Below are 14,667 nucleotides of genomic sequence, written 5' to 3' on the forward strand. Positions count from 1 at the left end.
CACACCCATATCAGGGTTGACATGGGTTTGGCAAGAGTCTGGGATATGTGGTGGTGATGAGGAACAGAAGGGAGAATATTTTATCTAGCGCGCATCACTGGCAAATATTTGAAAAAGTCCACAGTTAAAAAAAAATTGGCAGCATGTCAATGTGTTATTATAAATATAAAATTTTAAATAAGTTTCCTTTTGAGTTATTTATCTCCTTCACCTGGAAAATGACTAAAGAACCCATTGGGAGCAGACCATGCTTTCAATCACCCTTATTTTTCCCCACAAAGAATGATTTAAGGGACAGGCTCAAAAAATGTGCTCAGCATTCTTCTTTTCCACATACTCCCTCTAATCTGTATTCCAATAATACATCTCTTTAGGTGTGCTGAAGGTAAATACCATTGGAACATTAATTTGGAACCAATGATCTTTTTTCTGAACAGCATGTTCTAGCAGCCTTTTCCCTATGTACTGGTAGATTTACACTGATTCTTGGTAATTTCTCAATGCCAGTATCTCCCCATTCTTTTCAAATAGGGAATCTTTTCTTGTAGTATTAATCCTTCAAAAATTACCACTCCTTAATATGACTTTTTTCCAATTCAGAATCCATTGTGATCCATTATTTTTAATGGGAAAGTTGTAGACTGATAGGGCTTGTCTTAATTAGTTCACAGTTAGTCTCAGGTGCTCAGGTCCAGTTAAAATCAGGGCATTATGCAGCACTCAGGACAAATGGACACATTCTCTATGTTGTAGTATTTCCACAGTTGGAATGTACCATCTAAATAAAAATTCAGCTTCATAATAGCATCCTTTTTTATCAAGATTGGCTCTGTCAGTTTTATATGGCGAAGAGTTGTTATCGGGTGCAGTGTTATACAGATAAAGGAATACACGGAGGGGGGAGTGTAAAGTCAAACAGAATAAATTTATCATATGTGTAGATTATCTTATGAGACCCATCAGATACTATCAGAATTATGTGAAGGAAAATGATCTGTTAAATACAACTTGTTGAGCTTGAAAAAATAGATATGTGAAATAAACTCTGATTTTGGTGGTGTTTGTTTTGTTTTGAGGGGGTTGTTTGTTTATTCATTAATCAGTAGTTTAGATTTTGTGTGTTTTTGATTTCTCTATTAGAACTGGAACTTCTCTGGGTTCTCCTATTTCTAATTTAAAATCTTATTATACTTGAAGTTTCACTGAGCCAGAGGAGCTTGAAATAACCACTTCCAAGCTACAGGATGACAAAAAGCTTGTAATTTTCCAGGATTCTACTTTGTATTTAGGTATTGCTTGCTTTTAGTTAAAATACAACACAGTTTACTACTATTTAAGCAGAACACTGATGTAATCTGATAATCTATTTAAACAAAAAAAAATAGACTTGGATAAAGGAAATATTAAAGTGTACATCTCTATGCGCTAAATTAGGACTTTGAATGAAGGCTGCTGTTCCAGCAATGAGGGAATCCTTGGCTACTCCTTCATGGAAGCTTTACAGCTGCTTTGCACTACTCCATAAGTTGCATAGTGAAGGCCAAGAACTTGGCTTATAGTAAAAAGAAAAGGAGTACTTGTGGCACCTTAGAGACTAACCAATTTATTAGAGCATAAGCTTTCGTGAGCTACAGCTCACTTAATCAGATGCATATCATGGAAACTGCAGCAGACTTTATATATACACAGAGAATATGAACCAATACCTCCTCCCACCCCACTGTCCTGCTGGTAATAGCTTATCTAAAGTGATCATCAGGTGGGCCATTTCCAGCACAAATCCAGGTTTTCTCACCCTCCACCCCCCCACACAAATTCACTCTCCTGCTGGTGATAGCCCATCCAAAGTGACAACTCTTTACACAATGTGCATGACAATCAAGTTGGGCTATTTCCTGGACACTACAGTGCTAATAAACAATGGTCACATAAACACCACCCTATACCGGAAACCTACTAACTGCTATTCCTACCTGCATGCCTCCAGCTTTCACCCTGACCACACCACACGATCCATCGTCTACAGCCAAGCTCTGCGATACAACCACATTTGCTCCAACCCCTCAGACAGAGACAAACACCTACAAGATCTCTGTCAAGCTTTCTTACAACTACAATACCCACCTGCAGCAGTAAAGAAACAGATTGATAGAGCCAGAAGAGTTCCCAGAAGTTACCTACTACAGGACAGGCCTAACAAAGAAAATAACAGAACGCCACTAGCCGTCACCTTCAGCCCCCAACTAAAACCCCTCCAACGCATTATTAAGGATCTACAACCTATCCTAAAGGATGACCCAACACTCTCACAAATTTTGGGAGACAGGCCAGTCCTTGCCTACAGACAGCCCCGCAACCTGAAGCAAATACTCACCAACAACCACATACCACACAACAGAACCACTAACCCAGGAACTTATCCTTGCAACAAAGCCTGTTGCCAATTGTGCCCACATATCTATTCAGGGGACACCATCACAGGGCCTAATAACATCAGCCACACTATCAGAGGCTCGTTCACCTGCACATCCACCAATGTGATATATGCCATCATGTGCCAGCAATGCCCCTCTGCCATGTACATTGGTCAAACTGGACAGTCTCTACGTAAAAGAATAAATGGACACAAATCAGATGTCAAGAATTATAACATTCATAAACCAGTCGGAGAACACTTCAATCTCTCTGGTCACGCAATCACAGACATGAAGGTCGCTATCTTAAAACAAAAAAACTTCAAATCCAGACTCCAGCGAGAAACTGCTGAATTGGAATTCATTTGCAAATTGGATACTATTAATTTAGGCTTAAATAGAGACTTGGAGTGGCTAAGTCATTATGCAAGGTAGCCTGTTTCCTCTTGTTTTTTCCTATCCCCCCCCCCAGATGTTCTGGTTTAACTTGGATTTAAACTTGGAGAGTGGTCAGTTTGGATGAGCTATTACCAGCAGGAGAGTGAGTTTGTGTGTGTATGGGGGTGGGGGGGATGTGAGAAAACCTGGATTTGTGCAGGAAATAGCCCAACTTGATTGTCATGCACATTGTGTAAAGAGTTGTCACTTTGGATGGGCTATCACCAGCAGGAGAGTGAATTTGTGTGGGGGGGTGGAGAGTGAGAAAACCTGGATTTGTGCTGGAAATGGCCCACCTGATGATCACTTTAGATAAGCTATTACCAGCAGGACAGTGGGGTGGGAGGAGGTATTGGTTCATATTCTCTGTGTATATATAAAGTCTGCTGCAGTTTCCACGATATGCATCTGATGAAGTGAGCTGTAGCTCACGAAAGCTTATGCTCTAATAAATTGGTTAGTCTCTAAGGTGCCACAAGTACTCCTTTTCTTTTTGCAAATACAGACTAACACGGCTGTTACTCTGAAACTTGGCTTATAGTGTTTCAGAGGGACCGACTACGCTCAGTACCAAGTGTTGCACTTTTAGCAAACTGCTTTTCATTGTTCATTTTGTCTTGTTGATTGTATGCTCTTTAGGGCAGGACTGTCTTCTATTCTGTATCTTGGTTAGGGCCCTTATGTGCTCCAGAGATATAAATGCTAATAAACAACAACAATAATAATAATTGAACTGTGATGTTTTAAATTCAAATATTATATCTATTTTTTTTCTCAACTTGTCAGCAAACTTGTTTGGCTATAACAACCAACTCACTGTCCTCAAATAAATCTAAAAGATCATGTTTGGAGGTTTGGAAAAGTTTGATTAGGTTATTTGGCAAGTTCTAATTTTCTCATCTCTTTGTACTTTGTGTCAAATGCTGGAGCCCTTTTAAGACCTTCCTTGAGCAAGTTTGCCATTAAAATCAATGGATAGCTTGCCTGAGCAATGACTGCCAGATTTGACCTTTATTTCCAGGTTCACGTCCAGACAGTGCTGGAATAAAGTAACATTTCATTAAATTTCTAGTGCAACTTTTTTCAGACACATGTGGTTCAGGTAAACCTTTAAACTTGTGGACCTGAACTCAGCTGAGACTTCTAATATTTTCTGGTTCACTTATTGCTAATTGGTTCCTCTAGCTCCTTTACACTGTTGCATCCTTTCCTGATGTCTATCTTGTTAGACAGTGGGAAGTCTGGCTGCTTTCACCAGTGCCAATTCAGAAGTATTCAGGGTCTGCAGATCACAGGCAGCAATGTTGACTTCAATAATTACATGGAAAGAGGCAACATGTCCATGTGTATGCACCTAATTTGCAAGTGCAGTGCAATTATTGTGATTACATGTTTGTGCCAATTGTGCAGAATACCAAGTGGATGTGCCCTTACCAGGACGGAAAATGAGGTCTTTAAGGTGTAGCTCTTAAAAGAGACTTGCTAAAAATTGCATTGTAGGAGTCCTTGTTCACATCATTGATATCCATATCAATTATACTTAATTTACAAAGTCATTATTTTATTTCTTTTATTTTAACTGACAGCCCTACAAACTCCCTTAGGTTGCAAGACTCAAGCTGGGCCTTTTCTTGTTGTGCATCATCATCATCATCATCATCAGTAATAAAATCTTTAGAAGCCAAATTAGGTCCATTGTGAAAACTGTTCTATCCCATTACCTTAGTGATGTCCTCTGACACCTGTGCAACCTCATTGCCTTTAATAGTTTTGCACCAGAGTAACTAATTGGAACAATCCATTAGCTGCATGGGAGGAATAGCCCCCATCATATTCTGTACAGCTTTTCTAATATGTAACAGGGAATGAGGATTCTAAGAGTATTGGGCTATAGCTAACAGGCAGGTTTGAACTTGAGAGTCTGATAAATTGCATACAAGTGCTTTGCCATAGAGAAAGAGGTGTATGCTGGAAGTGCCAAAATAGGAATATGAAAGAAATGTTAACTATTTTATATTCATACTATATTCATCCAAGTGTAGATCTGCGTGTCTACTTAGTATTTCTTAGTTTGTTTTCACTATTTTAATAGCTATTTGTTCTGATTTATACTTCTATGGAAAGCAATGTACATAAGTGAAAGGACAATGCAGTGTTTGAGGTGATAACAAGGATGTGTGACTCATAGTGTTAATGACAAAAATTGGTGATCAATGTAAATTTCTCTCTCTTTCTCTTAAATGACAGTTTATTTCATTGTAGTCTGAAGAACTCAAATAACAAGCATTTCCAAACCAGTTGGGTCTCTCTGTAGTGTTTAGTAAATTATTATTTACTAAAATTATAAATTACTAAATTATAAATTTAGTAAATTTTTAATTAATTCTCATAAAATTTCTAGTTATAATATATTTAAATATAATGTTTGTGTTTCACTTGAAAGACAAACATTTTGGGGGCAGTCACAAGGGACATGAGTAATTTCTTTAGACGCTTATCTAATTAATTACATTCCTCGGTAATATATTTAAAATTTGAGCTGTCATTGTTTCTTTAATTTAGATAAAAGTAAATCTTTAGTGTTTAAATGTGACACTAGTGCTGAGAATTCTGAAAAGCCAAAACATTTAATTGTTTATGTATTATAAAGATAAAGAAAATGTGCTTAAAATGTTTTGGCTTTGTGAATTGCATATTAACCTTTTTTGAATGTGTGCATATTATCAATGCAATGTTATTATGAATGTGATAAATTATGAAACTTTGATTCATTGCATTTATCATGCACCTTTTGATGGAACAAGTTTATCCTGTCCAGAGACAATCTCCCCTAGAACTTTTCCTAGGCTATCTAACTCTGAGCAGCTTCAAGCATTAAGCATTTAAGATATAATATCTGGTAAACCCACATACCTTATATAACTGGAAATGGGATGTTCCAAGCTTTCCAGTTGACACCAAGCATTTGCTTCTAACCCTGCAAGGTTTGCTGATATCATACTTTTGAATCTTTAAGTAGACACTTTTATGTTATTTCAGAAATTTTTTTAGAAGTGTTGTGAATGTATTTAGGGTAATGTCTCTTCCCTCTGAGCATTGTATATTGAGAATCATGGTAACTAAGGCAGCTGGGTTACAGGTAGAGGGACATAAAAGATAATACCAGTATTTATTTTTTAAACTCCATAAAACTTGTGTACAGTAATTCCCCCCCCCTTCATAAAATATGTGGCATTGCTAGAATGGGTTGTACTGTGGTGTAGTATAAAGGTTTTATTGACATTTGTTTGGAAGCACCTGCCTGGAGTTTATGTTTAGAGACACTTATTCAGAGGGCAAGAATCCCCTCCCTGGGCTTCAAAGCCCGAGCTCTAGCCCAAGCTATATCGTTTACACATCTAGTTTTAGCACAGTAGCCCAACTCCCACAAGCCCGAATCTATAGACCCAGGCTCTGTGGCTCACTGCCAGGGGCTGAGGCTCACTGTGTAGATGTACCCTCTGTGGCCCAGTTTACCTGCCTTATAATGGGTATAATAATACTTGTACTTCACAAAGATGTTCTGATAATTAAATAGCATTTGTGACATCCTTAGAGATTCTTGAATGGCTGGTGCTAAAAAAGAGGGAAATCTTATTATTAATATTGTGGTATCTGATATAGTTATTAATTAAGGTTCCATCATTATCATGAAAACCTGCCTGTTCTTTAACCTGCAATTTCCTGACAGGAACTGATTCTGCAGTACTTACTCAGGCAAAACTTCTGCTCAGGATAATTAGTTTTGCCTGAGACAGGCTCTGAATTGAACTCACGTAGTAGGCAGTTCTTCAGAGTGTTGATACTTAATTGAAAAAAAATGACGTAAAATAAGGTAATATAATATAGGATGAAGTTTAATAAGGACAAATGCAAAGTACTCCACTTAAGAAGGAACAATCAGTTGTACACATACAAAATGGGAAATGACTGCCTAGGAAGAAGTACTGCGGAAGGGAATCTAGGTGTCATAGTGGATCACAAGCTGAATATGAGTCAACAGTGTAACACTGTTACAAAAAATGCAAACATCATTCTGGGATGTATTAGCAAGAGTGTTATAAGCAAGACATGAGAAGTAATTCCTCTGCACTGATATGGCCTCAACTGGAGTATTGTGTCTAGTCCTGGGTGACACATTTTAGGAAAGATGTAGATAAATTGGAGAAAGCCCTGAGGAAAGCAACACAAATTTTTAAAGATCAAGAAAACATGATCTAAGAGGAAAGATTGAAAAAAATGGGTTTGTTTAGTCTGGAGGAGAGAAGACTGAGGGGGACATGATAATGGTTTTCAAGTATGTTAAAGGTTTTTACAAGGAGGAGGAGGAAGAATAATTATTATCTGGCTATGCTGAAAGAAGAACAGGAGATATTTGACATGGGTTTAATCAGGCCGCAACTTTATTATTAGATATCTGGGACTACCTGGCAGATACAAGTGTACAGTGCAGGTAACCCCATGCTTATTCCATAATCACTCGGGGGCTTTTGCCAGCTCCCCCTCTTTTTCCATCCAGGTCCCTCCAGCAAATCCATTGCCAGGGCTTATCATTCACCCCTGCCCCCTTGTAGGAGGGTTAAGATGAGCTATAAGAATGGGGGGTTGGCTCCCTGCTGTACCAATCATAGGAGTCCCCAACCGCCCCCTGTTCATTCCTTTAAGGAACATCTCTTTTTAAGTCCTTTTCCAAGCCATTTATCTGGTCACTCTAGACCTTCCCTATGGAGTACCTGCACTGGACATCCGCCCGACACTTAAATAATGAGTTGCAACATACGGCCTACCACCCGTCATGCCATGCACGAACAAAGCCCTTGCTGAACTCGCTCTGGGGAAGATGAAAAAAAAACCCAACTGCACCCAAGCCAATCAGGTGGTAAGGGAAAAATTCCTTCCCAGCCCCCCTAAAAAAGGGGCGGCTAGCGTAATGCCCCCCAGCAGGTAAAAACCTGGTATTTTACCACCTAAAAGGGAGCAAAGGTGAGTCCTTCTTCAGCCTGGTCCATATAAAAAGGGAGGCTACAGGTGCCAAGCTGCCCCTTTTAAACTCTGTATTCCCAGGGGCTGAGTCAGCAACCATGCTGATCCTTTTTGCAGCAGTTTTAATCTCCCCCTCCCCCACCCAGCCATAAAGTATTGTTCCCTTCCTTCGGCCAGCCAGACACATTTCCCTCCCCTTCCCCCCGGCCCCCTTAAAGGTGCAGGGCAGTCATTCTTGTTAATCTCTGTGGATACAACAAGAAACAATGGGCTTAAATTGCAGTCAGGGCAGTTTAGACTGGACATTAGGAAAAGCTTCCTGCCAGGGTAGTTAAGCACTGGATTAAATTGCGTAGGGAGGTTGTGGAATCGCCATCATTGGAGGTTTTTAAGAGCAAGTTAAACAAACACTTGTCAGGAATGGTGTAGATAATACTTAGTCCTGTCTTGAGTGCAGTGGTCTGGACTAGAAAACCTATCAAGGTTTCTTCCAGTCCTACACTTCCATGAGTCTATGATTCATAGCTGGATAATGGAGCTAGCATTAGGCTACTGAAATACTATTATGGTTCATAACATATTTTTCTAACCATTATAATAGCCACTCGGACAATCACTCTTTTAAATAAATCATATATTTGCTATTTAGGGAAAATGGTCCTAAGATCAGATATTCTAAGTTATTAATTGTCTCTAAAATATATGTGCGCACACACACACACATGCAACCACACACACAAACACACATACTTTAATTCAGAGAGGACAATAAAACCTGTCTGTAAATTTTGGTCAAAGTAGAACTCCAATTGTTGCTTTAGCTCAGTTTTCCAAAGAGCTAAAGAAAAGGTTATTTTGCAATGTACACTGAGGAACCTTATGCAAAATAGTTTAATATTAAAAATGATGGTGCTTTATTTCAGAAAACTGAGAAGTTCATAGGCCACTTTTCTGGTCAACAGTAAATGAATCAGAGTGCTTTAATAATCTCAAGTAATATCCAGTATCGTTGACGTCAAGCCTGCAACCCATCTCGCTCCAATTCGGTCTCAACATTAATCGTATTTGCAATGAAGAAATAATAGATGTGCAGCCAAAACAACTAATAGAGTAAAATGCACAGTGCTCTGCCAAAGATAAACAAAGAAATAAATCTATGTGGTTTACAGCCTTCTCTTTCCATGGTATAATGGACTTTGTCAATAAAACAATACAAACTTCTTCAGAGAAAAATCTAGCAATTTAGGCTGAGAAGGTCTAACAACAAATGCTGTTTGCAATAGAGATTTATTTGCTTTTTCCTCCTTTCAATAAATAGTGACTATTCATCTTTATCTTTTGCTCCAATTATATAATCCATTGTGAAGAAAGCACCCCCACTAAGCAAAGATTGAGAATGGGCAGAGTACACTTTCTATATGGAAGTGTTTATATCTTGGGCCCTTTATGGCATCAATCCCAAATGAAATATTCTTACCTTTTACGCTATGTTTTCTTCTCTTAGGGAACCACAGTCAAGTATCCCGAGTGCCTGTTGCTATCAAAGTTCTTGATGTAAATGACAACGCTCCTGAGTTTGCATCAAAGCATGACGCCTTTTTATGTGAGAATGGGAAGCCTGGACAAGTAAATATCTCCATGTTGTTGGTGCTGTGTAATTTTTGTAAATTCTCCCCGTAATCTGTCAGCAAATGTGAGTTGTATCGTATCTCCAAATTACCTAGATTTTGTCTGGAATGTAATGTTGAGCTAATACACCCTTTATCTCAAAATATTTGCCTTTGCAGATGTACGAGCTATTATTAGTCACTGCTTAGGAGAAACCTCATTACTTTATTTATAATCAAAATGATGAGGTTTGAAATAAAGATAAGTAGCTTGGGGGCTGATCCTGTAAGGTGCCAAGTTCCTTAAACTCCCATTGACTTCAGTAGGAGTTCAGGGAGCTCAACAGCATCTAACAAGATCTTGTCCTTGATTTGGAGAAAATTATGATCCTGCTTCAATCTCTGTTCAAATGTCAAACTATGGTGGGCATAACTCAAACTGTATGCTAGGTGAAAATAGGTCATTTTAGAAGACCTTCCCTCTTCCTGATTCTCAGCTTTATAAATATCCATCTCATGTACTTTGGCAGTCTTTTCTGGGCCAGTTGTTTTCTTCTATTGCTCTAGAATTCTCAGGTTTCGCTTGTGGCTGGAAGTGATTTATTATGGGGTGGAAGGAGAAACCTCAGAATGTATAATAAAACATCAAAGTGTGTGTCACAACTGGGACCAAAACCAGGGACCTTAACAATGGGTATGGATAGAGTTTTGGAAGGTTTTGGTTCAGGGATGTAGTCTCAGAGAGAGACTTGGTGGGTGATGTGCATCTCGTGGTTTTGGTGAAATGGACTATGGATTGAGGAGAGAAGAAGGATGCACGCCAAGAAGGGGCAAGAGACTTCAAAAAGGTCAGATAAATTTGGTTATGTTTAAGAAGTTAATTCTAACCTTTAGGGACTTCTTCAAAGTAAACCAAACCTCCAAGCATTTTCAAATGTGTCCTTCATTAGACAGAAGTACAGAGAGTTAAGGGTGAGTACATCACATACAATATCAGTGATATGACATAACCTTACATAAAGTGATACAGAGCGGATGAAATGTAATCATTTTTGTCCAGCTTGTGAAGTACTGTGTTATAGAAATCCACTGTTTTTCAGCTACATAATTTATTCTGGGTAGTGACATTTTAATTTTAAATAAACAGCAGCTGACAGCATGACACTACAGTTGTTAATCCAACTATTCTTGTGCCTCATGTGGGTGGTAGGCATTAAACTCACTATTTGCCAAAACATCTTACCTGACAATAGAATCAGAAATTGTTTTATTTTAGTAGTACTGTTTGAGAACCTTTTTGTGCCAAGATTTGATTGTTGTAAAAGATCCATGTTTTGACCTTCCAGCTGCTTTTTTCCCTTACTGTCACAAATGCATCATTTGAGTAGTAAACATTCTTTATAACCACTGAAGATAAGATTATTGTAAGTCTCCTTTTAGAGGGTATTTTCTTTCCAGAGAATATATTGATATTTATACTCCCAAATTTCAGAGTGGATTTTAGATCCCCATAAGCTCTGTTTCCAATATTGTATTATGCTAACGATTACATCCTGATCTAAGGCTCAGTGACTATTCTCAAAATGTGAGCATGTACTAGATGTAGCTTGAAATGAGAGAGATATATTCTGAAGTGGTTTTAGTATCCATCTAGCTCAGCATTTGTACCACATTGGAGTTGGGTGAAAAAAAAATCACAATTGTGTTTTTTCCAAAATTTTAAATTAAAAAACTCAAACAGCTGGTGGAAAACCAGTAACAACACTGACAAAATCACTTAACATTTTAAAGTGTTCATGAAAAAATTGTATAAAAAATATAACCAGCTCTATACTACCCTAATCACTGTAGTATCAGAGTACCACAAACATTAGAAAGAGAAGAGACAGAAAATCCTATGAAATAGTGGATCCTCTTAATTCGCACACTGCGGCATGTGGCCCTGATTCTGCACCTTATTCTCCATTTTTTTGCGTCAGGGCAGGTGCAAGTATCCACCATTGCACTGTAACTTGCAGGAGCAGGTTCTAAATTAGCAGTGTCATACTATGCAACACACAGCTCATCTCAAAATCTCAGCAAATACAGTGGCTGATATTTTACTTCTTTTAGGATTCGGTGTTAAAATTTTGCAAGTAAACATATTTACAAGCCAAGGTTTTCATTTTGAAGGAGAAATAATGCTATATCTCCAAGCCATCAGAAGGTTAATATGAGAAAGTGACTGCTGTAATATGTAGTATCTAAATTCTAATTTATCTGGGTGTTTAAAATTTTAAAGCAGCATCGTTGCATGTGAAGTCAGGGTGTGATTGCTTTATGCTACATCAGTATATTTACATTTGCAGTTTAACTTAAACCTAAGTTCAAATTGAATTTGAATCACCTTAAGGGAAAAGATTACATATGAACCTTTTACAAAACCTTACTTGCAGTCCCTAAATATATTGACTGAACCATCTATTACAGTTCAGTTTGCCAAGTGTTCTATTTTGGGTCCTGATATAATTGAGAGTGGCAAGCACGGCTGCTGGTGACGTGACAGAATGCATTAAAAACTGTTGATGTATAATATTGCCAGATGAATTTTCTTTGCTTTTTATTCTGAATTTGTAACAGCAAAATACAAAATTCAAAGCTGGTAGAAAAAGTGTGTGCGCACATGTATGCATATAGCTCTTTGTACATTTTACATACAACAGGAAAGTACTAAAGTCCTTTGAGGGGAAAAATCTGATTTATTCTCAAGGCATTTTCCAGCTGAATGAAAAGCAGTTTATGCCTTTGATATTGTCCCTTGCTAATACAAAGTTCAAATTACTGTAGACCCAGCAAGCCCATAGGCCTTAGGGCCAGGCTAGTTTAAAATAGAATACAACTTTGAGACATTTTGTCTCTAACTTGATTCTACTTAGTTGTACTAATAGTGTGCAGCGTCAACCAGTCCTGTGTGAGGGAGGGGAAGACCATGCTACTGGTGAAGGTGGGCTCTAGCTGCATAGTCATGGAGACAATTGCAGAGACCAGGGGTCCACTTCTATGTTTCTGTGAATCTGCAGGATAGTTCAGTTGTAACCCAAAGTGCGCCTCAACAATGCACTTTCTGGGAAAGTTTTGGTGTCTGTGATATTCTAGTCATGGGGAGGGTTACAAATAGTAGAAACTAGACTTTAGTTTTGAGAATGCCTTTCCTCCCATTTTCTACCAATGCAATGTTTTGTAATCACATAAAACCATACTTTGTATTGCTGCTCAGCTCTGGTATGTTTTGAGTATATTAAAACTATGCTGTGCATTAAAATCATACAGAGATAGATACATTATACTTGCAAGATTTTGCTACTTACCTTTCCATAGCATTCACTATTACTATCCTGATACTCTTCTAGGAATGCTATAATTTTAGGCATCTGTGGCTTTGCAGGAATGTAATATAAGGTTATAGAATATAACAATGTGCGGTCCTCTGGGATACCTTTGCTATTAATTTTAATTCAGATATGCCTGTTAGGCAAGGTGTTAATTTAGTGCTCTCTTTCTTAATACATATACATAGTCAATCACATGCACAAACTTTAACAGAAAATCAAGGTTGAAATTTTATGTGGAAAAATGTCGAGGAATTCAGCAACCTTAAGGGTAGCAACCTGACATATATATATCAATAAGTTAGAGGTTTTAAAGCTATCCTTTATGGAACCAATTTTATTCTGTGGAGCTCCTTATTGTGCTGTTCAGAATCATTTGAAAATCCTGTGAGGAAATGAGAGGACAGGTCACCCAGAAAGCAGTTAGTATTACGGCACATATGTTATATGCTGAAGAAAATCCTTTTGTAATGCATACACAGAAAGGAGTAGAGTAAGGTTGCTATGGGAATGCTAACTCCTAAATTCTTGGCTCATGCTAGTAAAATAATAATTGTATCATTTTGTTAATGCTAAGTTTTGACTATATTTTTATGTATTTATAAAAAAGAAATAAATTGATAACATGTGGGTGAGAATAAATTCAATGTAAGGAATAAGTTTCACTGGAGATTGAGAAGCATCAAATCTGTTCACAAAAAACAATTTATGTGCCCACGGATTCCACTTCTCAAAGATTCCCAATCTAAATAATGACCTGAACTATCTTGCACAGTTTCTGGGAGCTGAAAAGTTCATGGCACTATGGTAGCTGGCTAGTGACTTTTAGTTCATTGAAACCCTGGACAAGGAGAGAAATAATTAGAAACAATTCCCCCACATAACACTGGAAAGAACTACAGTTAAGCAACCAGCAAGATATTTAAATTGCATACCCATGTGATAAATTCCATTTATCCTACACACTTGAGCACCTAAATTCACTCTGCACACTAAATAATCTCCCCATTATGTCTTCCAATGACATTCCATACCTCCAACAAGTTTCAAAGAGTCAAAGTTTTTTTTTTTTAAAAAAAAGGCTTGCACAACAATGTTTTGTTTCCTCCAAAAACTGGAATTCCATTCCAACCTTCACTGCTTTAAGACACCATGATTAGCAATATTCAGTCCTGAGCTAGAGACAAGGGCTGATATTTTACAAATCTGCAGAGACAGAAATTGGAACTGAACACCCCTGGAAAAAGGAAAATCCCACCTTTGCAGTGGGACAGACAACACTTGCTTCTAGCCTTGGAGGTCCTCTGATACAATTATTTAATTGGGAGACTTTTCATGCAGTGAAATGCTACTTTAGGTTACTTTATAGGTATTTTTGTTTCCCCTTGAGCACGATATATTTGAAGTTATGGCAACTAAATCTTTGCAAGTGGAGGGATATAAAAGTTAGCCCTATATATAATATAAATAAAACTAGCTGAAAGCCTGGGTGTAATTCGTGAAATCTTGTGAAGCCACAGTGACTACTGGAATAAAATATTAGGCAACTAACAAAGTATACAAATACAAAATGTGCACACCGTCAGATTACAATGTAAGCACATGTGGAACTAGGGCTTATATCCCCTAGCTCAGACATACCATTCTCTCTCTCAGTTATTTGGACCCAGTACCATTCTGATGCTTGCTGCTGCCTGAGGGCTTCTCTTCTGCCCAGGTCCCAGCAGCACCTCTTCCCCAACTCCTCCGTCCCCTGCCTCTTGCTGCCGCGGACGCTCTCTCTGCTCTAGGGCCATATGTGAAGACAATGCTCAGTGG

General features: G+C 38.1%; 1 protein-coding gene across 6 annotated transcripts in view; it reads left to right on the forward strand.

Moving 5' to 3' along the window:
• Positions 1-14,667, forward strand: part of CDH8 (cadherin 8) — a 196,548-nt gene that overhangs the window by 144,736 nt on the left and 37,145 nt on the right. For all 6 annotated transcript variants that reach the window (XM_073307975.1, XM_073307976.1, XM_073307977.1 and 3 more), the window contains one exon: positions 9,379-9,500. In XM_073307975.1, the coding sequence (XP_073164076.1) occupies positions 9,379-9,500 (122 nt within the window). The remainder of the gene's footprint in view (positions 1-9,378; positions 9,501-14,667) is intronic.

Source organism: Lepidochelys kempii, chromosome 12 (assembly GCF_965140265.1).
Source record: "Lepidochelys kempii isolate rLepKem1 chromosome 12, rLepKem1.hap2, whole genome shotgun sequence".
In the NCBI taxonomy this organism is placed as follows: Eukaryota; Metazoa; Chordata; order Testudines; family Cheloniidae; genus Lepidochelys; species Lepidochelys kempii.